Genomic DNA, 27,998 nt, shown 5'->3' with positions numbered 1-27,998 from the left:
ATGGGAGCGTGTTCTAGCTATCACGTTGCCATTAAAACCTCGAGTGGCGGTCCAGGTGGTGTGTCAGTTTATTTATACTCGCTTTGCCCATTCGGCGAGTGCTCCGTTAAGATTGTTAGTCATTTTAGGTTTTTGGAGCATAGTGCACAGACAGAATGTAACCCTGGTTAGAGCTGCCCTGGTTCTTTAACGTGCACCAGTGTATAGAACTGTCACACGGGACCCCCATTTAACGTCATTCCCGGAAGACGATTAGTATATTTTAGTGATGCGACGGGGAATCGAACCTGCGACCCCTGGATTGATAGCAAGCGTGTTACCACTAAACCACGGACACGCCCCGTAAGCTCCTTATAAACGGAGCTTAAAACACTGAGCACGAGAAAATTTCCCGCGTAAAACATTTCTCGCCGTAACCAAACCGGTTTCTTTAACAATACAGTAGAATAAGAAATAATTTTGAAACGCGAATAATATTATTTAGTAGGAACAGAGGTTGTGTGTTCTATCCCCAACCGGGATACTTTCCCAACGCCCCTCAAAATGGACACTATGCAGTATTGGTTTTTAACCAGAAAAGGGAATCAACGTTATATAAGCTATCAGCTTTCCTATAAATCGCGGTAAAATAAATTAGTATGCACTAGTAGTAACAGGTTCTTACATGGTTTAATGGACGACGATCCTATTTTTTTTAAATTTATAACAAGAAAAAATAAAATCCACCCACTTCCCCCTCAGGCTGGCCGGGGGTCGACTGCCTTACGAACATCGACGACTGCGTGGGTCACCGCTGTGCATATGGAGCCACGTGCTTGGACGGCCACAACTTCTACAGCTGCCTCTGTCCTCCGGGCAGAACAGGTAAGGAGCGGATTTTGTATCAGTGTTTTACAGCTTCACTTCTTGAATAAACAGTTATTTTAGGGATAAATACGGTATAGATTTGTGGTTGATAAAACTGAGTAACATTTTTACAACTATGTGAAAATATACTTTATGGACTTGTTTATGCTACTGTTTTGTCCAGAACCAATTTGTCAATCTGGTAATATATCTAGAAGTGTTTCATCGAAGGAACTTCTAATTTGCATGATTAACATGCCAAGCAGAGATAAACGATTGTGCGAGCACCCCGTACAAAAACGGTGGCCAGTGCAGGGATGCATCAAACAGCTTCCGGTGCGAGTGTCCGCCAGGGTTCGCTGGCCTACTTTGCGAGGTTGAGCTGGACGAGTGCCGCTCCGGACCCTGTCTGAATAAGGTTTGGTTGTTTTTGCTCAATACAAAAAAACATTGTTGTCGTGTTTGGTTACCTTTAAACGGAGCTAGAACGTTAAAAGGTTGGCGCAGTTATATTAAGGCAATACAAAAAAATCATGCGGACTAGAAAGGATATCTATAATGCTTGGTCTTCAAAAAATCATCAGTACCCGGAGGAAACTCACTTGTCCGGCTTGATGATCACAAACCAAATTCACATGAGCCCAGGCCGGGAATCGAGCCCGAGTCGCCTAGGTGAGAAGCGAGTGCACTAACCACTGCGCTAGCCAACAACTAGCAAACGCCCCCGTCATCATCGTCCACATATTTCGCGATATTTGACTTGTACAGGTTGACTTTTTCATCCTAGTGAATTTGAACATGCAATCGTTTGCATACCTGTCGGAAGGTTAAAACAATGTGTTTGAGATAAATACCTTTGTCCGGTCGGAGAAGATATTCTCTGTTATTCCCTGGCCGGAAAACTTCATTCTCCGGCAGGAAAACTCTTCACGCAATTGTCAATCGAAATAATATCCAAACATTGCTGTGTTTCACCTAATTCACAATTCATAGAAGAGAAGTTTGTCAACCAAAGTTAACGGTTTATGATTAATCAACACTATGCAGATGAGAAATTAATTACTACGAACACTTCTTATCTTAAACATTTACTTGATTTATACATCGACCGATGTCAAATCTACTGATTCATATTTTTACAATATCGATTGAAATGTATCTCATTTTCGTGTTTGCCTCTAAAATTGTGACCCTACTTACCGTTTATGTCCATTGGCAACTCGTTGGCACTACAACGAGACACGTTTGAACAATCACACACTGTTGCAGCTCCGATGAGTGCGCGCCGTCATCATGGAAATTGAAACGTCTTCTTCTTGTACCTTGTTTACATAATACCAATTAACAACGACGAATATTACTACATGTATATCTAAGTTATTCAAATGGGGTATCTGTTGAAAAAGTCAATGCTATTTTAAGCATTCCTATTAGTTTGTTTGATAAAGATAAAACAATTCTTAAACATGTTTTCAGGGATTATGCCAAGACGGAATCGCGTCCTTCAAATGCCACTGTCCGAGTGGTTTCTATGGCGACCGTTGCCAGTATGACGTGAACGAGTGTCTGAGTAACCCGTGCGTGGAGGCGAATGGTTGCATTAACCTGCCCGGGGACTACATCTGTCCGTGCAGCCCGGGATATACAGGATAATAGCAATACAAATTGGAAATGTAGTTTCACATCGTCAGATGGCTTGAGTGGATGTCATGGACGTCTTATGTGTAACGAGATTGGAGTTTCGATATTGATATGGTCAGACACGGCTGAAATATGTTAAAGCGTTCGTTAATTGAAAATACAATAAGTGTATGATTGAAACTACTCATATAACTCTTGTGATATAAATCAAAATTAAGTTTTACACAAAGACTTAATTTCGTTTCAGGCCAAAACTGTGACGTGAATATCAACGAGTGTTCGAGCGATCCTTGTCAGAACAATGGCTGGTGTATTGACGAGCCTGGGTCCTTCACGTGTCTCTGCGAATTCGGGTTTGCCGGCCCGCTCTGCGAGGAAAGTATCGACAACTGCCAACCGAACTACTGCACCAACGGGTCTACATGCGAGAATACGGAGGATAGATTCGTCTGCCACTGTACGAATAAGACCAAGGGATTCTTATGTGACCAGGACAGAGATGAGTGCGTCGTTCACTCTGACATCTGCGGAGAGAACGGGAAGTGTGTGAACAGTGTGGGAGATTTTACATGCGCATGTGTTGCTGGGTATGAAGGCGGTCTTTGTGAACGGGAAATTGATGAATGTGAGCTTGTTGACGAGCCTTGTTTAAATGAGGGAACATGTGTGGATCTTATCGGTGAATATGAGTGTCTTTGCGTAGATGGTTTCACTGGTTCTAATTGCTCTGTGGAAATCAGTGATGTGAAATAGACCCTCGCGAATACGGAGGAACGTGCGTTGATCTGCTAAGCGGGTTCAGTTGTACATGCCCAGAAGAATATTCTGGTAAAAGATGTGAAACCATTCTAACCACGTCGAAATCAGCAGAGATTGGTACACCTACAAAATCTGTGTCGGTACAAAATTGTAAAAATTTGAAACGGTGTGAAAAAACGATTTTTCACCGTTAATGTTTGACCGCTTATACTTGATAAGGGCACTTGAGAAGATATTTGTGAAGAGAATTTAATCATATTCTTATGTTGTTAAGAAAATGTTGTTGTTTTGATTTTTGTAAATAAATTTTGCTTATGATTCTGTTATTCGTTTTAGCTCGACATTCGAATAATAAGGCGGGCTTTACTACTTGCCCCGGCGTCGGTGTCGGCGTCGTCATCGGCGTCTGGTTAAAGTTTTAGGGAAAGTTGAGAATTTCACTTATAACTCCAACACCCTTCATTCGATTCACTTAATACTTCACCCAGTTGTTCAGGGTGAGGTTAGATAATTCGTTATTACCATTTATACGGAACTATGGGACTATGAAACTTAGGTTAAAGTTTTAGGGCAGCTTGGGATATTTTATTTATTTTTAACTTCTTTCTCCTTCATTCAAATGACTTGATACTTCACACAGTTGTTCAGGACCATCACACAAAGAGGTAACATAACTCCATATTATCCTTAATACCAGTTATGGCCCCTGATTGACTGAGGAACTAAGGTTAAAGTTTAAGGGCAGGTTAACGTTTTAAAGCATGTTGGGTTTTTCACTTATTACTCAAATACTCTTCATTCAATCAACTTAATACTTCACACAGTTGTTAAAGGCCATCACATAATTAGGTTAGATAACTCCATATTATCTTTTATACAAATGATGGCCCCTGATTGACTTTGGAACTTTAGTTAAAGTTTTAGGGCAGGTTGGGATATTTATTAATAACTTTTTTATTCTTCATTCAATTGACTTTATACTTCACACAGTTGTTCGGGACTATCACACAATGAGGTTACATAACTCCATATTATCCTTAATACAAGTTATGGCTCCTGATTGACTTAGGAACTTAGGTTAAATTTTAAGGGCATGTTAAAGGTTTAGGGCATGTTGGGATTTTATAAAAAAACTTCTATATCCTTTATTTAATCAACTTAATACTTCGCACAATGATTGACGAGCATCTTACAACAAGGTTACATAACTCCATTTTTACCCTAAATACAAATTATGGCCCTTGATTGGCGTTTTTTTTATTTAATTATTTTGTTTCTTTTGACTGGCACATAGTTTTTTTAGTAATTCCACCAATCAAATATAGAGCATCTAATTATTAATCCAATTACTTAATATAACTAAATAATATTCTCTTTTTGGACAAGTTTTTTTTTGGGGGGGGGGGGGGGTGATGATAGATCAGCCAGCCGGCCACACTTAAATTGGTGTAGACATCATGCGGTATTTTTTAAGTATTTCACAGTCACTTTATAAAAATGGTTCCACACTGTAGCATTGTACGTGTGAGTTAGTTTGGTTCTTTAAGGTTATCTTTCCTGTTTGTTTCATTCCTACATGGAATTGAAGCGTGTCAGTTGTAAATTATTTCATTTTCTTATGATGTGACAACCTCTTAGTGTTTGTCTGTGTTGTAAAACTATCTTATTTGTTCTTTTTTACACTAAGAACTATTTCTATAAGCAGATAAACAAAACTTCATTTCTGATGAAGATTGGTGATTTATTTAGTATACATTTGATTTCAGAGTTTGGACAAGAAAAACATCTACTTCAACAATCATGGTAACAAAATAAAACAAAATTCCTACTTTAAAGAAATACAATGTACTACTAGTCACTCGCCTCACCTCTCTTATTCATATTTAATCATTCATTCAGTGTTTTAAATTGAGTTACTTAAAATATCTCAAGGAAAATGGGATAAAAGGTGTGCATTAAGATTATTGACTTTTCCCTCAATACACCTAAATACATTTAAATATTCTGTAAAACACAAGTGTATTGTTTATCTTTTTATAGCCACGTGGTTGCTGAAGATCTAGATGACCGTTAAGGACAAAAATGCTTCTCAAAGAATAGTCTGTCTGAAATTTTATACCGCCTCCAGAGAGTGGAAGATGTCTTTAAGTAAGAAGAGATTCTAAGCGTTTATAGTTCTGACTCCTCCAAAATGCTTCTCTGTAGTCAATGAGTCAGGGTTTACCTTGGAGTTGTTAAATACTCATTGCAAAATATCCAGACATAATATATTTCACCATTTTTGTCTCATCTTCAAAATCTTTGAATGCATAAACTATATCGAATTGATGACTACATATAGAGTTGTGTATCTGTCAAATGATTGTTAACTTGCATTTTGCATACCTTCAATGAAATTGCAAATAGGCAACCATTAAGTAGTAGATTTAATCATTATGCACCAGTCAATTGTAACCACGGCCCACCCAGGTCCGGGGAATAGCGGGGACTTTGACCTTCGGTCCAGCCAACCCCGGGTAAAATCCCCGCCCTGCGGAGACGAACTGATGGTAAAATCCCCGCCAAATGCCCCCGCACCCCAGGGACCCTAGGTAAGGCCCATTCCCCGCTATATTTAGCGCGAAGACAAAGCCACCGCATTCACCCGGCACTGCGGGGCCACCTGAAAGGTAAAAACACGGCTCATTTCCACGGCTATCCCCGGTATACCCCGGACCTTGGGGGGTGGGGGCGTGGTTACAATTGACTGATGCATTAAGAATTTTAACTTCCGCGCGTGTTTAAAGGTCCGCCTACTGCCACTTATCCGATACACACTCCCTGCGCCAGATTTTGCGTTGACAATGTATCAACCAATGAGGTTGTATTCTAAGTCAGTTAGATGAGTTGAAGTGATTTTTAAATGATATTAAGAATGACTCGTTCGCTACGCTCACTTCGCCAATTCTTAATCATTAAGAATTCGCATCATGTTATCTAACTATTACGTAGATAGTAGTTTCATTCTGTTAGAAACATTGCTTTTATGTTATTTGCAGATTCCGATGTGCCATTGATATACCCTGGTGGTGTGCTGAAAACTTTGTTTTAAATATTGTAATAACAGTAATATATCATTACTTTACATATATATATCATGTTTTATATATTTTCATTATAATTATATTTCTTAGTGCTTTAATGAGCTCTTATACATATCAAGTAGCTATAAGTAGATGGAAGCGGCTTTTAGCGGGAACCGGCGTGGGCGCATTCAATGTGTTACGTTGTTTAAAATGTTGTTCTGAAATAATCAACTGTGCAAAGTACAGTTATATCATGTAACGTTTAAGGATAATGAACTATTGTAAAATCTACAAGAGTTAAAAAAAAAGTATGTCACTTACATTTTCTTTCAGTGTACTTAATATCTTCAGTATAAGAGTATTAGCAGCAATTAACTACAAGTGTTTTACCGGGCTTCCGTTCCTTCCAAATTTGATATTCCGTGTCAAGATGTATTAGGAATCAGAGAGGTCATCGTGCCACTGATGGCTAAGTCTGTGAAACAATGGTTTTCTGTGGGAGTAATAGAACTCTATTTTATACATACTTATTTGTATTTCGGTTAATTTGATAAATATATACACACGTGAAAGGGTTATATTCATCAAAATGTCACGTATCAGGATATTTTACTTCATTCTGGAGCTTTCTACGACGGTAATCATTGTTTTTATTGAACATTACCTTTTCCGTTCGTTGTTAGTTTAAAGATTTTCATTTCCAGCAATTATGGTTATGAAAAATAAAGAATTTGCAAATGACTCTCGATCAATCATTGTGTTAATGCTTTAAATTGCGAACATTTGTCAATATTTTGTCTGGTAACCCTTCTGCACTCAGAGATTAACCCAGAAACTACATATATATAAACAACATTACGCTGTTCACAAATTATTCACAGGGCTCTTTTTAAGAGAGTGGGCGTGTTGACGTCCGTTTTTATTTTCCTTTTAACGCAACGTATTTAACTTCAAAAATCGATCTGAAGATATAATTTAAAACCGAACATGTACAAATCAATGGCTTTAACTTGTAACCTCCGAACTAACGATAGATTCTTACGGGAGTGGACGCATCGGGCTACATTGAGGTGAAGTTCCGGAAGTTTCAGAATTATGAGGGCCGGCAGTTCGACGGAAGCTGCTGTAACAAGGGGAGCTTCTGGGGCTGGGGCTCTAGCGATGACACGTGCGAGAACGAATGTGACCACACCTTTGTCGTATGCATGGGGAACGCTACACAGTACGTCATTACTATTAGCATTCAAATACAAATCATCGCATTCTTACTTGTTACTTACGTTAGTAGAACAAAACAAATATAACATTTTTCTCTGCAATAAACGAAGCTTAAATAATTGTTCATGTGTTCAAGTTTCAAGTTTACTCAAAGAACTCAGTTCATGATAACATGACAGCATGAGTTTATGAGACAAAGAAATACATTAATAAGAAACGAGGCTATTTTAGAAGAGAAAAAAATCCAAAAAACATGCAATATACACATATGCAAAGCAAAATTTAATGGAAGAGACAAGAAATGTTTGTAGCAATGAACGCAGTGTTTCAATGATCATTACGGAAATACGAGTTTACTTTCTACATATAAGTCTGTCGTATGATGCGCCTTTTTTATGTAAATTATGCAACTGCTCGAGAAAAACAACAGTTAAAAGTTTTCATTTTAAGATGTTTCTTCGTTTGTGACATTTGTTTTAAGAGCATGGGCGAACAAGTAAATGTTTGTACAAATACTGCTTTAACGTTAGGTCAAGCAGTATGACGTCATGCGAGTATGGCGTGCGGAAATTCGTGGAAGTTGGCGGTAACCGGATTGTATTTGACGGCCACGTCGGCGACAGCGACAACCCCGTCAAGTTCCCCTTCGGAGTATGGCCGGTGAGCGATAATTACCTCTAGAAGGAAAATGAATACCCACATACAACAGTGTTGTTGGCGTTTTTCTCGATAGCGGGAAAATGACGGTCGGCACAAAGAAATAAGTTTAGTTTATATAATTAGTTATAAAATACTAAAATACAAGTAAGGCCAATATAATGTTGCGTAACATTTCACATTATACCACAGACACCTGAGTGCATGATGCAGATTCGCATTTTTAGCCGTTTATCACGAGATTAGACATACAACAACACCTCAACATGCTTCCATGACAACTTTTCATATACTATCATAGTTAAATTTCTTCTTGAGTTATACTATAGTATGGTATCACTCAAGAGGATATTTTGTTTTGCTAGTATTAATGACTGCTGGTCTTGTCGAGGCGTGGTAACGGTAAATAGTAACGTCCAGGTGGGCAAAGCCAAGTGGGAACTCATGGGGAAAGTGGAATACCGTTATAACGCCCACAATTTAATGGTAACGTTGAAGACTGCATACCGTCCACATGTACCTTTGTCCTGTTAGGATGAGGTAAGGATAAAGAAAGATTAACATTGCTAGGACGGAGAGAGCGAAGCCGAAGACTTGTATGCAGCTTACGAGGAGTATCAGTACAGCATGTACGATATATAAACTTCTTTATGTATGCTATCTGTCTTGTAAGGGCGTGGTAAAGGTCAAGATAGACGTACGTGATCAGGACAGCGATAGCGAGTACGACTACGTAGATCACGTCGAGTACCAGTACAACACACACGACCTCCGCCGTGAGATTGACGCACCCGTTCATGACATCGTCCTTAAGGGAACCAGGACAAGGTATATCATCATTCTGAACCTTATTGGTGATCATGTTGTTCGATAATTCAATGTCAAGGCCCTTTCCGGCAACATTTACCTCTGCGGACAAGCAGTCTAGTAAAGAATAAAAGTTGTAGGCTCCAGATGGTAGACGTTTTGGGTTCGATCCATGTCTGATTGCTACTGGGGGGTTTCAAAACTTCTCAACGTGTAACTTGTTTCTTTCTATGCCTGATTTTGAGCTGAGAAATTAGTGTAACATATTTAGACTAACAACATTTATACTTCACAACTAGCTAACGATATCAAAAAACGTACAAGCGACTCCTCAATATCTAATTACCATCTAATTGCATGTACATGGCAGGTTTGACATGGAACTGAAGGTGTTCTGCGAGACAAACTACTACGGCCCGGCCTGTGACCTTTACTGCCGGGAAACAGACGATGATACAGGCCACTTCCGCTGTGATCCGGCTTCCGGAGACAAGATCTGCAAGCTTGGTCTGTAGAATGTTTAAAATGGCTACTGTTGTGCATTATTAATTGCACTGTATAGTGCATATAAATCCTCATCAAAATGACCGTTATTTATAGCTCCGGAATCACTTTGAAACCTTTTATAAAATATGTCTTGTTTTGCACACCGACTAAGTTTGAGGTTTGAAGAGCTCGTTTGACCATGTTACTCACTCTGTTTTCATAAGTAAAACAAAATTATTCACTTATCAAAATTATTTCCAACGCCCAAACAAACAACCAACACAACACTAGGATTAAGGTGTATTATTGGCAGCAATTTTTGAGATAAGGTGTATTATGGCAGCATTTTTCACATTTGAAAGATAAATAGATTGAATCCGTGTCTTCTTGGTTTGTCGTCTTGATAACGTCTCCAGACCTTTCGTATGTACTTGAGCCGGCTCCTGTCGCATCCGGTCCGTTCGGAATCCGATACGGAGTTAAATCTGACCCCTTCCGATACCGGAACGGTGTTATTCCGATACTGAAACGATACTTTATTCAAATCTGAATATATTTATCGGAAATGTTTTGCATTGTAACCAATCTTAAGTCACTAAAACTGCATTGCAAGAAGCGTACGTGATTCTGGAATATATGTTAGCATAAAGTATCTAAGCATCTTGAATAGCCTTGAAGATATAATAAGCAATCACAATGGGAGGGTGGGTGGGGCGACTAGCTATCACGCTGCCAATAAAATCTCGAGTGGTGGTCCACGCCCCGTAAGCTCCTTATAAACGGAGCTTAAAACACTGAGCACGAGAACATTTCCCGCGTAAATATTTTCCGCCGTAACCAAACCGGTTTCTTTAACAATACAATAGAATAAGAAATAATTTTGAAACGCGAATAATATTATTTAGTAGGAACAGAGGTTGTGTGTTCTATCCCCAACCGGGATACTTTCCCAACGCCCCTCAAAATGGACACTATGCAGTATTGGTTTTTAACCAGAAAAGGGAATCAAGGTGATATAAACTATCCGCTTTCGTATCAATCGCGGAATCAAGTATGCGCTAGTAGTTACAGTTTCTTACATGGTTTGATTGACGACGATCCTATTTTTAAAATTCATAACAAGAAAAAATAAAATCCACCCACTCCCCCCTCAGGCTGGACAGGGGTCGACTGCCTTACGAACATCGACGACTGCGTGGGTCACCGCTGTGCATATGGAGCCACGTGCTTGGACGGACACAACTTCTACAGCTGCCTCTGTCCTCCGGGCAGAACAGGTAAGGAGCGGATTATGTATCAGTGCTTTACAGATTCAGTTATTGAATAAACAGTTATTTTGGGGATAAATACGGTATAAAGTTGTGGTTTATTAAAAATTTAGTTACATTTTTCCAAACACGTGAAAATATACTTTATGGACTATGTCACTGTTTTGTCCAGAACCAATTCATCAATCAGGTAATATATCTAGAAGTGTTTCGTCGAACTTCTAATTTGCAGGATTTACATGCCAAGCAGAAATAAACGAGTGTGCGAGCATCCCGTGCAAAAACGGTGGCCAGTGCAGGGATGCATCAAACAGCTTCCGGTGCGAGTGTCCGCCAGGGTTCGCTGGCCTACTTTGCGAGGTTGAGCTGGACGAGTGCCGCTCCGGACCCTGTCTGAATAAGGTTTGGTTGTTTTTGTTCAATACAAAAAAACAAAAACGTTAAAAGGTTGGCGCAGTTATATTAAGGCAATACAAAAAAAACATGCGGACTAGAAGAGATATTTATAATGCTTGGTCTTCAAAAAATCATCAGTATCCGGAGGACACTCACTTGTCCGGCTTGATGATCACAAACCAAATTCACATGCGCCCAGGCCGGGAATCGAGCCTGAGTCGCATAGGTGAGAAGCGAGTGCGCTAACCACTGCGCTATCCAACAACTATCAAACTCCCGTCATCATCGTCCACATATTTCGCGACATCTGACTTGTGTATGCTAGAAGGTATCTTATTCTTATTTGTGGGTGGTCCAAAACAACGCACATGTTGACTTGTTCATCCTAGTGAATTTAAATATGCAATCGTTTGCGTACCTGCCGGAAGGTTAAAACAAAGTGTGTGAGATAAATAATATCTTGGTGGACTATATATCCTCCGGCCGGAAACACCTTTGTCCGGCCTGAGAAAATATTCTCTGGTATTCTCTGGCCGGAAAACTTCATTATCCGGCAGGAAAAGTCTTCACGCATTTGTTATTCGAAATAATATCCAAACATTGCTGTGTTCCACCTAATTCACAATTCATAGACAGTCTATGATAATTAATCTGAGAAGTTTGTCAACCAAAGTTTACGGTTTATGATTTAATCAACACTATGCAGATGGGAAATGTATAACTACGAACACTTCTTATATTTAATATTTACTTGATTTATACATTGACCGATGTCAAATCTACTGGTTCATAAAAATGGCGTTTTTAGCAAGTAATGCAATTTCTAGACAATCAGATTTTGGTTTTCGGTCAAAACGTTTACATTTAACACAACACATATTCAATTTCACGTCATCTTTTATTCACGAACGCTGTCATTTGCGGAAAATTGTTAGTCCGAAACAGCGCTATTCCGAAGTAATTTGTTGGGTCCCTACGATTTCAGATTAATGGTTTTCAACTGTATGTATGTAACTTCATTCCCCATTTTTCGAGTATAATCCTGTGATACGGAAAAAAAAGAAACCATACTCACCGTTTATGTCCATTGTCAACTCGTTGGCACTACAACGAGACACGTTTGAACAATCACACACTATTGCGGCTCCGATGAGTGCCCGTCGTCACCATGGAAATTGAAACGTCTTCTTCTTGTACCTTGTTAACTTTAACCTATAATACCAATTAACAATGAATGACGAATATTGCTATATCTAAGTTATTCAATTGGGGTATATGTTGAAAAAGTCAACGCTATTTTGAGCATTCCTATTATTTTGTTTGATAAAGATAAAACAATTCTTAAACATTTTTCCAGGGAGTATGCCAAGACGGAATCGCGTCCTTCAAATGCCTCTGTCCGAGTGGTTTCTATGGCGACCGTTGCCAGCATGACGTGAACGAGTGTCTGAGTAACCCGTGCGTGGAGGCGAATGGTTGCATTAACCTGCCCGGGGACTACATCTGTCCGTGCAGGCCGGGATATACAGGTTAATAGCAATACAAATTGGAAATGTAGTTTCACATCGTCAGATGGCTTCAGTGGATGTCATGGACGTCTTATGTGTAACGAGATTGGAGTTTCGATATTGATATGGTCAGACACGGCTGAAATATGTTAAAGCGTTCGTTAATTGAAAATACAATAAGTGTATGATTGAAGCTACTCATATAACTCTTGTGATATCAACCAAAATTAAGTTTTACACAAAGTCTTAATTTCGTTTCAGGCAAAAACTGTGACGTGAATATCGACGAGTGTTTGAGCGATCCTTGTCAGAACAATGGCTGGTGTATTGACGAGCCTGGGTCCTTCACGTGTCTCTGCGACTTCGGGTTTACCGGTCCGCTCTGCGAGGAAAGTATCGATAACTGCCAACCGAACTACTGCACCAACGGGTCTACATGCGAGAATACGGAGGATAGATTCGTCTGCCACTGTACGAATAAGACAAAAGGATTCTTATGTGACCAGGACATAGATGAGTGCGTCGTTCACTCTGACATCTGCGGAGAAAACGGGAAGTGTGTGAACAGTGTAGGAGATTTTACATGCACATGTGAAGTTGGGTATGAAGGCGGTCTTTGTGAACGGGAAATTGATGAATGTGAGCTTGTTGAAGAGCCTTGTTTAAATGAGGGAACATGTGTGGATCTTATCGGTGAATATGAGTGTCTTTGCGTAGATGGTTTCACTGGTTCTAATTGCTCTGTGGAAATCAATGAATGTGAAAGTTACCTTTGTGAAAACGGAGGAACGTGTGTTGATCTTCTTAGTGGGTTCAGCTGTACATGCCCAGAAGAATATTCTGGTAAAAGATGTGAAACCTTTCTTACCACGTCAAAATCAGCAGAGATTGGTACATCAACAACATCAACAACACCAACAAAACCACCAACAACAACAACACCACCAACAACAAAACCAACAACAACAACACCAACACCATCAACAAAATCAACACCAACAACAACATCCACAACAACACCAGCAACAACACCAACACCATCAACAACACCAACAACAACATTAACAACACAATCAGCAACAACACCATCAACAACAACATCAAGAGCAACACCACAAACAACAACACCATCAACAACAACCCCACCAACAACAACACAACCACCACCACCACCAACAACAACAACAACTTCAACAACATCAACACCAACAATAATATCCACAACAACACCGTCAACAACAGCAACAACAACAACACCAACACCATCAACAATGCAAACAACACCAACAACAACATTAACAACAACACCAACAACAACAACACCATCAACAACAACACCAACAACAACAACACCAAAAACAACAACACCAACAACAACAGCAACAACAACAACACCATCAACAACATCAACACCAACAACAACATCTACAACAACACCATCAACACCAGCAACAACAACAACAACAACACCATCAACAACATCAACACCAACAACAACACCGTCAACAACAGCAACAACAACATTAACAACACCATCAACAATACAAACAACACCAACAACAACATTAACAACACCATCAACAACAACACCAAAAACAACTACAACAATATCAAAAACATCAACACCAACAACAACATCCACAACAACACCATCAACAACAACACCATCCACAACAACACCATCTACAACAGCAACAACAACAACACAAACACCATCAAAAACATCAACACCAACAACAACATCCACAACAACACCATCAACACCAGCAACAACAACAACACCAACAACACCAACAACAATAACAACAACAACAACAACAACATTTACAACAACAACAACAACATCAACAACCACACCATCAACAACATCAACAATAGCAACAACACCAACAAAAACAACATCAACAACACCAACAACAACATCTACAAAAATACCAACAACCACATCGACAACAACAACACCAACAACAACAAGGACAACACCGTCGTCGTCATCATTATCACCACCATCATCATACTCTGGAGAACCGGCATCATTGTCTTTGACTTTTTCCACTTTTGCAATAACTCTTTCATCACCACTTGAAAATACGTTGCATACGTCAATATCCGATAAGTTATCAGCTCAAACATCTGAAAAATTGCCTTTGAAAGTCTTCACAACGACGCCAACATCGAAAACAGTCGCAGACATGTCTGAACAGGAAAAGGCGAGCACTGAATCTGCATCCACCCAATCAGGAACTCAATTAACTTCTTTAAAACCAGTATTGATCACAGACAATATTTTTACTATCAGTGAAATTGCCACAGCCTTCCATGATATTCAATCTTCAACTGATGCGTCCACAGATGAACGTACTACATACACTGTCGGAGACGCAGTCACAGTCACTGACTTACACGACATAAAAGAGATAACATCTGCTGACGACTGGCCCAGTGGCGAGATTATTGTAACGACCGTCTCTCCAGACAGTCAGTATATATCGAGTAGTGTTAGAGAGCACGACCTCGTGTCATCTGGGGATGTCCATGATGATCAATTTACACAGAAGGATATAAAATCAAGTAAAGAAACGAATACGGTGTCGACTAAAGGCATGTCGAGTGGTGACTTCAGTGGCTTTGATGTGTTGGAAGAGGAAAGTTCAGGGCATGAATATCACTACACTGAAAAAAAACATGCGACCACCCAGTTTCAAACATATAATGTTGAAGATACAACACCATTCACTCACTTACTTAACGTTACAGATTATTCATCTGGTGACGAATTCCCCACTGTTAAAATGCCATCAACTACTTCTTCCTCAGATAGTCATTTGATATCAAGTGGTGAGAAAGATGTTTTTTCTAAGTTTACAGAGTATGGCATGGAATTATCTGCCGAGTCGTCTAAAGACATCCCGGACAAACAATCAGCACATGATAAAGAATCAAGCGAAGAAACGGAGTTAGGGTCGACTTCCTTCTCAGGTGACACATTTTCAATCATTGATTTCGAGTCGATATCATCTGGTGATGTCACGTCTAGCGGTGACTCCAGTGGCTTTGATGTGTTCGAAGAGGAAAGTTCAGGGCATAAATATCACTACACTGAAAAAAAACATGCGACCACCCAGTTCCAAACATATAATGTTGAAGATACAACAACATTCACTCACTTACTTAACGTTACAGATTATTCATCTGGTGACGAATTCCCCACTGTTAAAATGTCATCAACTACTTCTTCCTCAGATAGTCATTTGATATCAAGTGGTGAGAAAGATGTTTTTTCTAAGTTTACAGAGTATGGCATGGAATCATCTGCCGAGTCGTCTAAAGACATCCCGGACAAACAATCAGCACATGATAAAGAATCAAGCGAAGAAACGGAGTTTGGGTCGACTTCCTTCTCAGGTGACACATTTTCAATCATTGATTTCGAGTCGATATCATCTGGTGATATCATGTCTAGCGGTGACTCCAGTGGCTTTGATGTGTTCGAAGAGGAAAGTTCAGGGCATAAATATCACTACACTGAAAAAAAACATGCGACCACCCAGTTCCAAACATATAATGTTGAAGATACAACAACATTCACTCACTTACTTAACGTTATAGATTATTCATCTGGTGACGAATTGCCCACTGTCAAAATGCCATCAACTACTTCTTCCTCATATAGTCAGTTGATATCAAGTGGTAAGAAAGATGTTTTTTCTAAGTTTACAGAGTATGGTATGGAATCATCTGCCGAGTCGTCTAAAGACATCCCGGACAAACAATCAGCACATGATAAAGAATCAAGCGAAGAAACGGAGTTAGGGTCGACTTCCTTCTCAGGTGACACATTTTCAATCATTGATTTCGAGTCGATATCATCTGGTGATGTCACGTCTAGCGGTGACTCCAGTGGCTTTGATGTGTTCGAAGAGGAAAGTTCAGGGCATAAATATCACTACACTGAAAAAAAACATGCGACCACCCAGTTCCAAACATATAATGTTGAAGATACAACAACATTCACTCACTTACTTAACGTTACAGATTATTCATCTGGTGACGAATTCCCCACTGTTAAAATGCCATCAACTTCTTCTTCTTCAGATAGTCATTTGATATCAAGTGGTGAGAAAGATGTTTTTTCTAAGTTTACAGAGTATGGTATGGAATCATCTGCCGAGTCGTCTAAAGACATCCCGGACAAACAATCAGCACATGATAAAGAATCAAGCGAAGAAACGGAGTTAGGGTCGACTTCCTTCTCAGGTGACACATTTTCAATCATTGATTTCGAGTCGATATCATCTGGTGATGTCATGTCTAGCGGTGACTCCAGTGGCTTTGATGTGTTAAAAGAGGAAAGTTCAGGGCATGAATATCACTACACTGAAAAAAAACATGCGACCACCCAGTTTCAAACATATAATGTTGAAGATACAACAGCATTCACTCACTTACTTAACGTTACAGATTATTCATCTGGTGACGAATTGCCCACTGTCAAAATGCCATCAACTACTTCTTCCTCATATAGTCAGTTGATATCAAGTGGTGAGAAAGATGTTTTTTCTAAGTTTACAGAGTATGGCATGGAATCATCTGCCGAGTCGTCTAAAGACATCCCGGACAAACAATCAGCACATGATAAAGAATCAAGCGAAGAAACGGAGTTAGGGTCGACTTCCTTCTCAGGTGACACATTTTCAATCATTGATTTCGAGTCGATATCATCTGGTGATGTCATGTCTAGCGGTGACTCCAGTGGCTTTGATGTGTTAAAAGAGGAAAGTTCAGGGCATGAATATCACTACACTGAAAAAAAACATGCGACCACCCAGTTTCAAACATATAATGTTGAAGATACAACAGCATTCACTCACTTACTTAACGTTACAGATTATTCATCTGGTGACGAATTGCCCACTGTCAAAATGCCATCAACTACTTCTTCCTCATATAGTCAGTTGATATCAAGTGGTGAGAAAGATGTGTTTTCTAAGTTTACAGAGTATGGCATGGAATCATCTGCCGAGTCGTCTAAAGACATCCCGGACAAACAATCAGCACATGATAAAGAATCAAGCAAAGAAACGGAGTTAGGGTCGACTTCCTTCTCAGGTGACACATTTTCAATCATTGATTTCGAGTCGATATCATCTGGTGATGTCATGACTAGTGGTGACTTCAGTGGCCTCGAATCATCCGACGAGAGGAGGTCGGGAGATACATATCACTACACACAAGTAATGATTGAATCAACTACACCAACAGATGAAATGATCACAAAGCCTCAAACGTATAGTGTTGGAGATTCAGCAACATTCCCTGATTTACTTGACGTAACGGACTATTTATCGGGTGATGTTTGGTCCAGTGGTCAGACACCCACTTCATTAGACAGTCAGATCATAACCAGTAGTGATGCAGATGTCATGTCTCGGGAAAAGGAATATATCATGGCATCTTCAGGAGATGCATACGGAGATATCACATATGAACAAATCACAAAGGATTTACTTTCACACGAAGCAACGGAGTACGGCGGCCATGATACATCCGGACAAGAAAGCTCAGAGGATGAATATCGCTTCATAGAACAAATTTACACATCTACAAAGAAACCAAAGGATGACAAAGAGTATGGCCCCGTATCATCAGGGGAAGCAAACAGAGACATTTCAGATAAACATTATACAAAGCAGGATAGTGTGTCAAGCGGGGAAACGGATTCGAGGTTAACTGAAGACTCGCCACCTACCTCCTCTGGCGATATGATGCAAAGCATCGACATTGCGTCTGGTGATATAATGTCTAGTGGTCACTTCGAGGGTCTTGTTGAACCCGAAGAGGAAAGTTCAGGAGATGTATATCAACTTACCGAGCAAATGTATATAGCAACTAAGAAACCAAGTGATAAAATGAGCACAGAATTCTTTGCAATTGTTGTCGGGGACACTACCTTAAGTAGTGAATCATTTGAAACAACATATTATTCAGCTGGTGACGATTGGTCTAGTGGTGAGATACCGGTATCTCCAGATAGTAAGGTAACTTCAAGTAATAAAAGAGAAGATTCGTCAGGGGAAAAGGAGAGAGGTATCTTTTCATCTCGAGAAGAATCTGTAGACACCATGGAAACACATTCTTCACAGAAAGATATTGAATCAAGCGAAGAACTAGATAACGAACTGTCTACTGGTTATATGCTACCAATAACCGCAACCGAACCTTATCCATCCGTTTATATTTTTTCAAGTGGTGAATATAGTGGCCTTGATGTCCTCGGAGAAGAAATCAAAGGTAATGAATATCAATATACAGAAGAAATATTCCCATCTCGTAGACACCCGTACACACAATCCATGGATGACATTGATAACAGTAAAGATGCTACTACTTCAATGAAATGGTCGACATTATCAACAAAACTTTTGGTGAATCCTGATGTTGAATCGGTTAGCCATGGCATGCTTGTTTCAACTGGTGGTGGAATGAAATACGTCGTTACAACATCCGGCGATAATATACAAACATATACAACGGAGGGATTCAGCGAACCAGAAGTCAAACAAAACACATACACTGATTCCACGGAATCGATAGAAATGTCTGGTGATATTGCTGCAATAATCGAAATTCTATCAGGCGATGGTATTTCTAGCGGTGACTCGGAAGATGTATCTTCTATTCAGCCTGACCATACGTTTAGCGGTTCATGGAAAATGTTTACGGAAGTTTGGTCAGATGAATTTGATGTCGTTAAAGGTCTTTCTAGTGGAAATATGGAACGGACAACTATATCCACATTAACTAAACATCCGTTTCATTCTGCAACTGGATCTAGTATTGCTACGAAAGGGTATGAAGTAACTGATAAAATAACATCGGGCGAGGATTTGACAGAATTCATTTATTCTGGTGACAGCACATATGGCGAAACTAAAGACAGCGACAGTAGTGATGAAGATTCCGATAAAAGTTTGACGAATGAGCAGAATGCAGTGGACTCATATAGCGGCGAAATGCATGTTGGTTTCCCTGAAACGAGTAAAGTTAAAGATGCGCTGGAAGCGAAGAAAGATAAGGACAAATATGTTCCCGATCATATTCATCCGTCAGGCATGAGCGCTAGTGGAGATGAAACGCTATCGATTTCAGAGTCTAGTGGACTTCATAAAATGGTTGAATCGTCAGGGGAAATAATAAATGTGGTCGAATCAACTACTGTATCGAAAAGTGGTATTGCAGGTGGAGCAATGGAAACATCCTCTGATTTTCTTGTGAAACAGTTTCAAACTGAAAAATTATCAACGATATCTTATTCATCTACAAGCAAAAGGGAAGACATTTTTCAATCCGGTGATTTCATTTCACGTCCAACATATATTGGACATGGTGAAAAAGATGTGAGTTCGAACAGAAATAAGTCCGCCATTGACAAAACAAAAACCGACAGCTGGTATGTCACAGTAGGTCAAGTCAAAGTGGATAATAAGGACCAAAACATAACTTACACGGAATATAATTTAGTTGATCCGGACGAGGAAACTTTAATTGACATTTCAAAAGAAAGTAACAGTCCAATGTCTTCAACACAGACACCAAGTGAACCAGTTTCATTTACTGAAACAACAAATAGAATGCAATCGTTTATAACTGCCGAAGTATCCGATGATCTATCCGAAAGTGGTTATATTCTACTAACTGTCCCCTCCTTTTCAGAAACTCAAAGCGATACGACTCCTTCTACGGCTATACACAAATATGATCAAAATGAAACTACTTCTTTGGAGAACGATACCTCATGGACCACATATACAAACTCATCAGTTTCATCACTTGGAACAACAATTAAACCGACAGTTGAAACAGATTCACCTCTGTATATTAAGTTAACATCTAAAACGACCAAAGCATCAACACATGACCTAGATATCACAACAAAACCCGGAATGTCTGAATCAGTAACAACAAGTAAGCAGTCAACAATAAGTGATATCCATGCGTTTGAAAGTACATATGAATCTTTCTCGGTGTCAGAAATGCATATTAAACAGTCGACCGAACCATACACAGATTACTTGGGAGAATCAACAATTGTTGTTAAACCGACTACTGAGGAAACTAAACAAACGAAGGAGGTGCCTATTGAAGAAGTTAAACGGTTACGTCCATTGTCTCCATGGATGGCAGCGCGTAAACATTTAGGTAGACGAAAACCATCGAAAAAGGAACAACATAAACAATCTTCAACTACAACAGTAACACCGACCTTCTCAACTGTCAAGAGCAGCCAAAACGCTAAGATCACGATAGAACATATGGTCACTTTAACTCCATCCGATAAGGATGTAAGTACTTCGAATGGGATGCCTGTTAGCACAAATAAAAATACAGAGTCAAACGACATTATTCATTCCATAGTCACGACGTATCAACCTGGAAAGCAAGAAACGAGTTTACCGTTTTATTCAACAGATAAAAGTAATCAACCGAATATCACTCATAATATTGAAACAAAAGAAACTACTTTCGAATCCGTATCACTCAGCTCATTTGACAAAGCATCTAACACATCGCAAGGTATCAATTTACCAAGTACGGAAAGAAATATTGTGCTAGAGCAAACAACTTTGCCATTGTCTGTAGTATATGCCACTACATTCAATGTATTGACAAAGAGTAGCACTTCAGCGCAAACAGATGTCAGCACTGATAAAAGCATTCTTTTCAACGCGTATGACGATGAAAATGTCACTGAGGTCTTTACTACAGATTTCATGAAAAACAGCTCGGTTGTCTTTGATAAAAATGATACTTCTAGTTTACAAACTATTTTAAGTAACAAGACAGTCCAAAGTTTCAATAATTTCACGTTCTTGACAGCTATAGGTGGTTATGAAAATGATACTGATAGCTTTGTTATATTGCTATCAAAATTAATTTCATTTTCTCCTAATACATCGACAGATGGGTTCAATGAATGTGCATCTGCGCCACCTCTGATAACTGAACCCCCTTTTGACTTTGAATTTAACGAACAAGATTTTGAACCATCAGCTCGATACGTTATATCTCTTTTACGATGTTTGGCGGAAAAACAACAAACAAGTAGGGAAACAAGTTCGCTTTCGTCTACAAAACATGTTACAGAAATCTTAACGGTTCGAAATTATTCGGATACCACAGAAACTAAAAATCCATACACATCTGCGGTTACAACGCTAATTTCAGGAACTATTTATCCTAACATAAACATTACAAATGATCAAAGAACGAGTAAGAACATATCTGGCAGTTCAAGCAAGGAAACCTTAACGCCGCCGACTTCAACTTATGCAGACACACCTGGCACCGAAGAGATTACATACTCAAGTATACATGAAACTTCAAACACGACTAAAAATAATCTTTTCACGACGGAATTAATACCAGCATCCATTGATAGCACAAGGGATTTACAGACAAGCCAGACACAAGTGTCGACTACTTCATCTAGCACAATAGAAATACAGATAAGCCACAAACAAGTGTCGACTGTTTCATCAAGCACAAGAGATATTCAAACGAGCCAAACACGAGTATCGACTCCTTCATCTAGCACAATAGAAATACAGACGAGCCAGGCACAAGTATCGACTCCTTCATCTAGCACAAGGGAAATACAGACAAGCAAATCACAAGTATCGTCTCCTTCATCAAGTACAATGGAAATACAGACAAACCAACCACAAGACTTAGTGTCGACTCCTTCATCTACCACAAGGAAAATACAGACAAGCCAAACACAAGTGTTGACTCCTTCATCAAGCATAATGGAAATACAGACAAGTCAAACACAAGTGTCGACTCCTTCATCAAGTACAATGGAAATACAGACAAGTCAAACACAAGTGTCGACTCCTTCATCAAGCACAATGGAAATACAGACAAGTCAAACACAAGTGTCGACTCCTTCCTCAAGTACAATGGAAATACAGACAAGTCAAACACAAGTGTCGACTCCTTCATCAAGCACAATGGAAATACAGACAAGTCAAACACAAGTGTCGACTCCTTCATCAAGTACAATGGAAATACAGACAAGTCAAACACAAGTGTCGACTCCTTCATCAAGCACAATGGAAATACAGACAAGTCAAACACAAGTGTCGACTCCTTCATCAAGCACAATGGAAATACAGACAAGTCAAACACAAGTATCGACTCCTTCATCAAGCACATTGGAAATACAGACAAGTCAAACACAAGTGTCGACTCCTTCATCAAGTACAATGAAAATACAGACAAGCCAAACACAAGTGTCGACTCCTTCATCTAGCACAAGAGAAATTCAGATAAGCCACAAACAAGTGTCGACTCCTTCATCAAGCACAAGGGAAATTCAGACGAGCCAAACACAAGTATCGACTCCTTCATCAAGCACAATAGAAATACAGACAGGCCAGACGCAAGTATCGACTTCTTCATCTAGCACAAGGGAAATACTGACAAACAAAACACAAGTATCGTCTCCTTCATCAAGTACTATGGAAATACAGACAAACCAACAACAAGTGTCGACTTCTTCATCAAGTACAAGGGAAATACAGACAAACCAACCACAAGCGTCGACTCCTTTATCTACCACAAGGGAAATACAGACAAGCCAGACACAAATGTCGACTCCTTCGTCTAACACAATGGAAATACAGACTAGCCACCAAACACAAGTGTCGACTCCTTTATCTAGCACATCGGAAATACAGACAAGCCAAACAAAAGTATCATACCCTTCGTCTAGAACAAGGGGAATACAGACAAACCAACCACAAGTGTCGACTTCTTCATCTAGCATAAGGGAAAAACAGACAAGCAAAACACAAGTATCGTCTCCTTCATCAAGTACAATGGAAATACAGACAAACCAAACGCAAGTGTTGACCCCTTCATCAAGTACAATGGAAGTGCAGAAAAGCCAAACACAAGTGTCGACTCCTTCATCTAGCACAATAGAAATACAGATAAGCCACAAACAAGTGTCGACTCCTTCATCAAGCACAAGGGAAATACAGACAAGCCAAACACAAATGTCGACCTCTTCATCTAGCACAAGGGAAATACAGACAAACCAACCACACGCGTCGACTCTTTCATCTGCCACAAGGGAAATACAGACAAGCCAGACACAAATGTCGACCTCTTCATCTAGCAAAAGGGAAATACAGACAAACCAAACACAAGTGTCAACTCCTTCATCTAGCACATCGGAAATACAGACAAATCAAACACAAGTGTCAGCTCCTTCATCAAGCACAAGGGAAATACAGACAAGCCAATTACAATCATCGACTCTTTCATCAACGGAAAAGGAAAACGTAAATCAAACATACATAGAAAGTAAGTTACTGCTTTTGTCTGCGACAAAGCTTACTAATAAAACGACGCCAATGACAATAACTGTCGGAGATTCGACATTTACATCATCGTCTGAAATTATTAAACGTGATGAACTTTCTACAACTCCGGTAATTCAACCAAAGATTTCAACCATTTCTACACTATATAACAAAATAACAATGAACTCAACTCACTCACGGGTCGGTGATGCTACCAGTCCTCAATATCTAGAAATCACAAATGGCGACCAAAGAAAAAAGCAAACAAGCACAACTTCAATGCACCCAACTATTTTTACGCAATACAATGATTCATATTCAAAAGTAACTTATAAACAACAAACGCCAATAGAAAATAAAAAAGTAAATGCAACTGAACATTATATGTTCACACTGGAGCTGATACCAACATCCATTAATCTCACAGAGGAAAAACAGACGATCCAAGCTCAGTCATCGACTATATCATCAACGGAAAAGCAACACACAGTACCAATAACTGTATCTCCCGAAGACAACACCTCTGATGAGGTTTCTACACCACAAATGAAAATTCCATCTACGACTATAAATACGGTACATGATAAAACAACGATGCCTTATTGGAAATCAACAGAGCTGCAAGTCGCTGACAGTACCAGTCTACCATATATAGAAATGACAACTGATGTTCGGGCTAAAGAGCAAACAGAATCTTCCTCAACGCATCCAACTAATAATACACACGGCCATACGACGTATTCAACATTAATGCCCAAGCAACAAAAGACAATTGCATCAAAAGAATCCCATACTTCAAACAAAACTACAACAGTCCTAAGAGATGTATTCGTGACGTCAGATAAAACTGTAAAAGTTGATGATTTTAATTCAGTTTCTACAACATCTAGTAATATTAGTTACCAGCCTTATGTTACACGTGAAAATACCCCGAAATTCACTACTGAGAAAACTTATAAAACGACGACTTATTCAAGCGCAGTATCTACTGCGAAAAGTGTACAAGAGAAAGAAAAAGCATCAGGCATCGACGGCATGAAGACGAGACCTGACTTGTTTAAAAATACACATACGACGACCAGCTTACGTTCAACAATTACCGATGTATCTTCGAGAGCATCACCTACACAACATCCTGAAACACATATGACTTCCGTTGTTGACTGGATCACAGGTGAACCAGATAAGATGCAGAAGGAAACAACATTGTATGGCACTGAAGGTAAATATTCCACCTCTAAAGAAACCGAACTGTTCCATGGGTTTACAATTAACCCAATAGAGCATACCATTGACGATTACGAATGGGTTGACTTTATTCGAGATGATTACACTCGACGACCGCCTGAAGAGATATCTACAACAAGTTATGTAACTGACTGGCTGACACTTATACAAACTGATTTTTCAACAGCCATCAGCCATGAAACAGAAACAACAAGACTACATCAAAGTGATAAGTCGTCAACAACAGACATCGGGACGGAATTGATGAAAGAAAAGGACGCATCGCGTACTTCGCCATCAACAGCCAACAAATACACATCAGATGAACTTTTGAAATTTTCAAAATTTGTATCCCAAACTGCAAATGAAAGAAGCGTATCAAGTACCACTCCTCGTGAGAAAACATCTCTCGATGTTCATCAGAAAGATGACAAAAGGAATACGCCAGACACTACAACTGCTTACTATTTGTTTACATCTTCTTCTAGGCTTCCTCAAAATACAACACATATGGACGTAACGAATGTCACAGCAAACAGAACGGATGCCTCCAGTGTATATCGTTTAAATACATCACTCAGTATTGCTACCACAAATGAAAATCCACAGCGGCTGTCTACTACTTTGCCGACGACAAGAACACTAAGTACAACATTTCTGTTGTTATCAAAAGCCACAAGTAAACACTATGTAGACTGGAATTATACTAGTAAACCGTTTAAACCAATTATAACAGTAGAGAATATCACAGCGTATCAAACGAAACATGTTGATGCTAAGTATCGTATTTCAACAACGTCATCGCCTAAAGAAGCCGAGCGAACCACAGCTGAAATAATCACCGAGGTTGGGTACCCGCATATAAGGCATAGTCAAGATCTGTTGTCGAACAATACATATCCACATCCGCGCAAAGAACAGTTTGAGTATGCCCATAATGCCAGTTTAACACATGGTAAAGCAACACTGTCAATTCAAAAAATCAAAGTAACCGTGTACAAAACATACGAGTATGGAAAACGTGTCGTTTTGCAAACGTATCAAAGAGTAAAGGATATTTCAACACAAGTTATTGTTACAACGTACACGAGATCCAGGGAACTTTTGCAGAAAGCTTTGAAGAGAGTTGAAGCATTATGGCAGTATTGTAAAGATGGTGTTGATCATTATATCGTGAAGCCGTTGTTAAATGCACAAGTGTTTATAAAAGAGAGGTTCAACAATGCCTATTATCAACTATCCAAACTGTTCGAGCGTGGACAAATAATTCTAGAAAACACAGTTGACAATGTTAGTGAAGAATCCAATACATACTTTGAAACATTGACAGATTATTACACGGGTGTTTACAGGCAATATTCGTCAGAGTTAAGAAATATATTTGATTCATTGAAAGTTCCTTAGAACCTTACTATTATCCTTGATATTCTCCATTAACAGAAGAGAACATGAATGCAAATCGGGCTAACAACGAAATACGATGAACAAAATCGGGTCAAATATTACTCTGCAGGGTCGTAACTAGACCACTTTGAGTGTACAGTCACCAAACTAGGAGGGTCCGGAGGCATGACATTCACTGGCCCCACACAACTAGTACCAAACGATTATTGACAGGAAAACTTGGCATAAAATAAAACTGCAAATCGTCTGTGTTTGGGGTAATTGTTGTTCATTCTTTAGGAAAAAAGCAATATCATGTACAAGCCCGGACCTTTTAGTCTAACGGAAGAAACGCCACTAATTTCAAGTAAATCTTATAGTTTGTCTTAATGTTTTTTTGTATTCATGTATTCGTTTATCACTACTACATTATGTATTTTAATTTGTTACAATGCAGTGTCTTTGTCTGGTAAAAAGTGCGTGTGGATACTTGTAATTAGGGTACCTACCTTAGGTATGTTTGCATAGTACAAAACTTAACTAGAATAACTAATTGTTTATAATGATCTACAAAAGATTGCGAATTTTGGTAAAGAATGTGCTTGATAGGTTGTATATTATAATGGGCATATATAAGGAAAAAACGTAAATGCTTAATTTGTTTTTGTATTGTAACATAAATATTTTAATGGTGAACAGAATAGTTGTCCAAACGATTCTTTATTGTTTACACATCTCTTTTTTAATTCTATCTTATCATGTAAGCTTAAACAGCCGCTAACTGTAATAGATACTACGTGCACACGCAGAGGGCAGAGCGATCTATGAAAATTAGACGACCATAACAAGTCACGTAGACAGACATGAAAAAAGTTGAATTCACCGATACATCTCGAGGGGTGAAAGAAAAAAGGTTCTATCTTTTTCGTTATTTAATGTCACTTAGAACATTTTCGCTTACATCCCTCGATCTGCTCTACATGATATGGAGCTACAGTAAATGGGTTAAATCCTCCATTGTTATTGGCCAACAAATAAATTCAAACGCCAAATTCTTGCAGTGCATTAATAACATAAATTAAATTTGATTATAAATAATAGCATACCATAGAACGTGAGGTTACTATATGCATTTGGATATAGCTGATGTATAAATGACTACAATATTGGTTGAGTAACCAACGATCATGAAAGCATTGCATTTTTATTTTCCTGTGTTATATTGTTTTGAGTAATTGCATATTATTTAGAATAACTTATATTACTGTATATTCATGAAATGTACAATAATCGAATAACGTGTTCATCAACTTGGTGTAAAAAGATGTTTTGCATGCATGTCTATCACTATTAGTCTAAATAAATTGT

General features: G+C 39.1%; 1 protein-coding gene across 1 annotated transcript; it reads left to right on the top strand.

The window, feature by feature from the left end:
• On the top strand, positions 1 to 27,996 carry LOC128230931 (serine-rich adhesin for platelets-like). The gene is made up of 14 exons (XM_052943359.1): positions 1 to 58; positions 742 to 864; positions 1,113 to 1,264; positions 2,323 to 2,470; positions 2,735 to 3,186; positions 6,820 to 6,948; positions 7,346 to 7,533; positions 8,060 to 8,189; positions 8,860 to 9,014; positions 9,364 to 9,500; positions 10,634 to 10,756; positions 10,980 to 11,149; positions 12,501 to 12,672; positions 12,913 to 27,996. Exons 1-14 carry the CDS (start codon positions 1 to 3, stop codon positions 26,649 to 26,651), a joined length of 15,876 nt encoding a protein of 5,291 aa, XP_052799319.1. The 3' UTR covers positions 26,652 to 27,996.
• Positions 27,997 to 27,998: the final 2 nt, after the last annotated feature.

This window comes from Mya arenaria, chromosome 4, assembly GCF_026914265.1.
Source record: "Mya arenaria isolate MELC-2E11 chromosome 4, ASM2691426v1".
Classification (NCBI taxonomy): Eukaryota; Metazoa; Mollusca; class Bivalvia; order Myida; family Myidae; genus Mya; species Mya arenaria.
This window is presented reverse-complemented; position numbering and strand designations above follow the sequence as displayed.

Excerpts from the sequence above, each read along its gene's own strand:
- LOC128230931 (XM_052943359.1), top strand. The coding sequence starts at position 1 with ATGGGAGCGTGTTCTAGCTATCACGTTGCCATTAAAACCTCGAGTGGC. Across the intron at positions 59-741 it reads CTCGAGTGGCGGTCCAGGTG|GCTGGCCGGGGGTCGACTGC; the intron begins GTGTGTCAGTTT and ends CTTCCCCCTCAG. Across the intron at positions 11,150-12,500 it reads CCGGACCCTGTCTGAATAAG|GGAGTATGCCAAGACGGAAT; the intron begins GTTTGGTTGTTT and ends ACATTTTTCCAG.